General features: G+C 40.8%; 1 protein-coding gene across 1 annotated transcript; it reads left to right on the forward strand.

Moving 5' to 3' along the window:
• Positions 1-557: 557 nt before the first annotated feature.
• CLDN14 (claudin 14) lies at positions 558-1,379 on the forward strand. Its single transcript, XM_005229492.2, has one exon. The coding sequence runs from the start codon at positions 669-671 to the stop codon at positions 1,377-1,379; it is 711 nt and encodes a 236-aa protein (XP_005229549.1). The 5' UTR covers positions 558-668.
• The last annotated feature ends 1,660 nt before the right edge of the window (positions 1,380-3,039 follow it).

Raw genomic sequence — 3,039 nt, forward strand, 5'->3', positions numbered from 1 at the left:
TGCTTTATTAAACTGCAACCTCAAGAAATACTGGCAAATCAGGAAAGCGACTTTAATCCAATACTTGTTATCCTCTTCCACAGGTTTTAAATCACTCTCTTTGCACCCTACTTTGAGAAAATACACTCTTATTGTTTTCCTAGTCCTGCTATGACCTTCTGGGAATGTTTTCATCATGTAAAGCAACCTGCAGCTCCCTACTTTATAAATCTCATTCATTCCAAGTGCTAACACTAGCTAATTCTCTGCTTTAGAAAGGAAATCATGTTTGTTTTTTTGAAGAGTCTGCTGGGAAGAGGGATATTTGCATTTAAAATATTTTTTTCCATTTCATAAATTGTCTTGAGTTTTCTTCCCAGTGGGCAACAGAGGACTGTTTATATAAGTGAAGAGGGAAGCTTACTTTCCCATTACTTCCACAAAAGTACGATTAACAGCGATAACTATGCTAATTATTGAACTAACTGCACTTGGAATGTACCTTACTGGATGGAGAGGTAATGCATTTGGGTAATAATTAACTCCTTTTTTCCTCAATTACCTTTTATTAGGAGAGCAGAAGGTGTCAAAGTAAAACAGCTGCATATCTTCCAAGAAAAGCTTGTGTTTTCTGAAGGAATTCAAGCAGAGGTGCTTTATTAAGAGAACTAGGCAGGACAAACATTAACATGGCAAGCTCGGCTGTTCAGTTACTTGGCTTTGCTCTAAGCCTGCTCGGCCTAATTGGGACATTAATTGCTACTATTCTGCCGCACTGGTGGCGGACGGCACACGTAGGCACCAATATTATAACAGCTGTGGCCTATATGAAAGGGCTTTGGATGGAGTGCGTCTGGCACAGCACCGGCATCTACCAGTGCCAAGTCCACCGCTCCCAGCTGGCGCTGCCCCGTGACCTCCAAGCCGCCCGTGCCATGATGGTAATTTCCTGCGTCCTTTCTGTGCTGGCATGCGTGATTGCTGTCATTGGTATGAAGTGCACGCAGTGTGCCAAGGGGACTTCTGCCAAAGCCTCCATCGCAGTCACTGGGGGGATCATTTTCATCCTGGCCGGTCTCGTTTGCCTGGTACCTGTTTCGTGGACCACTAACGACGTCGTTACAGAGTTCTACAACCCCATGCTTCCCAGCGGGATGAAGTACGAGATAGGTCAGGCTCTTTACCTTGGCTTCATCTCGGCATCTTTAACGATCCTCGGTGGTGCTCTGCTGTGCACATCAAGCCAGTGTCATGGGAATGAGACACCTTACCAGACGCAGCCCAGCAGCGTAAGAAGGACTGCTCCCTCCTATAGACCACCAACTGTCTACAAGGGAAACCACGCTTCTTCCCTGACATCTGCTTCCCATAGTGGCTACAGATTAAATGACTATGTGTGAGTTCCCTAAGATTTGCCTGCAGGACACAGCTGCTTTATAATTTCTGTGCATGGCATAAAACAAAGCTAAGATGGCTTTTAATTTATAAGGGTTACAATACAAAGTTTACCATTGTTCATTTCTTCCTTTCCTTTCTTTCCGGACAAAGAAAAAACGCGAACACAAAACTGCTTGCTGCAAAACCTGGAAAATAAATACAAAGGAGGCTGTGATATTCCAGAGACAGCACATACCTGCCTACTTTCAGTTAAGGTTTTGAAGGCAGGCAGTTCAAGAGCAGTTTTGCTAAAAGTAATGGTTTGGTTTGTAGTTTCTGCCCCGCGACAAGCACTAAAGCCGAACGGGTTGCAACTTGTTGTTTGAATACTGTTCCTACAAGATACTGTTTTGCCTAAAACAGTGAACTTCATCATGAGACACAGTGATTTTCAGCAGCGATTGCCTGCTAAGTTTATTTCCATAATGCATGAATGTTTCATTATGTCAACATATTAGTTTTGCTTTGACTTAACTTTTTGTTTGTTTTTTTTATAGTCCCTTGAAATATGAATTGCAATAGCATTATGACAGATGTATTTGACAGTATGTTATAGCCAATATTTTAAATTATACTACAATGTTTTGACCTCATCAAAATAAATATTTTGAAACGAGATGGTGCATCACAATGCAAATAAACCATCTCAGTGGATCAGAATCGGGTTTTTAGAAATGTCAGAACAAAACTAGACATTAGATGTTAAGATTTTATTAAGAAAATGAAAAAGAAAAAATTAAGTACCGGAATTTGTCACTGAATGGGCATTTAGCTCTTTAGCAGATTTAGCATTCTGCACAATTGATGCATTATATAGATCAGAAAAACAATTTCTATAATCTTGTCCCAAATACCATGTAATGACATGTACTCACTTCTCAGGCTCAGCCCTGATGTTTTCTGCATGGGGTCTTGACTGAAGGTGCATTAGGGTTAATATTTCCGTCTATTCCCAGTGGCATTTGGGGAACTTCCATTTGGCCAGGCTTTGGTGCACAAGGCAGCCTCTGTGCCAGCAGAGGTTACACTCAAGGACTGTAACCACTGATTGTCAAGAAGAGTATAAAATCAAGACATTTACTTCTAAAATCTTTGCAAAATGCAATCGTTCCACAGTGTGTTCAAACAATTAAAACCCAAACCAATGAACAAAGAACCCCAGCCCTCTCCATTTCATGTTACAGTGAAGTCCAGTACAACATGTACTGTGACGTAAAACCATCACAAAAAAGAAAAGCACTAGATTCCTGTTAACCCCAGAAAGATATAGGTTTCTCCAGAGCAACATATGAACCAACACACTGCCATTTAATAAGGTTAAAAAAAATACTTCCAAGAACTGGAAGGCAATGCTTGGTATACTTCATCTGGCAAAAAAACTGTTTGCTATTATGTTATCACCTGGGATTATCTCCAGACCTGGGATCCTTTCAGCATTTCCTCTGGTTTCATTCTGAACCTCCCCTTCCATGTCTGATCACCTGGCCATTTTTTTCATGTTGATTTGAACTGTGTTTTTCAGCATTGATGCAAGTTATCATCATCACTGTTTTTAAAAAAACAAAATGGCATTTCTAAGCAATTTGCTGAGACCAACAATAACAAGAATGATCTGGGACCAGG

This window comes from Falco peregrinus, chromosome 4 (assembly GCF_023634155.1).
Source record: "Falco peregrinus isolate bFalPer1 chromosome 4, bFalPer1.pri, whole genome shotgun sequence".
Lineage (NCBI taxonomy): Eukaryota > Metazoa > Chordata > Aves > Falconiformes > Falconidae > Falco > Falco peregrinus.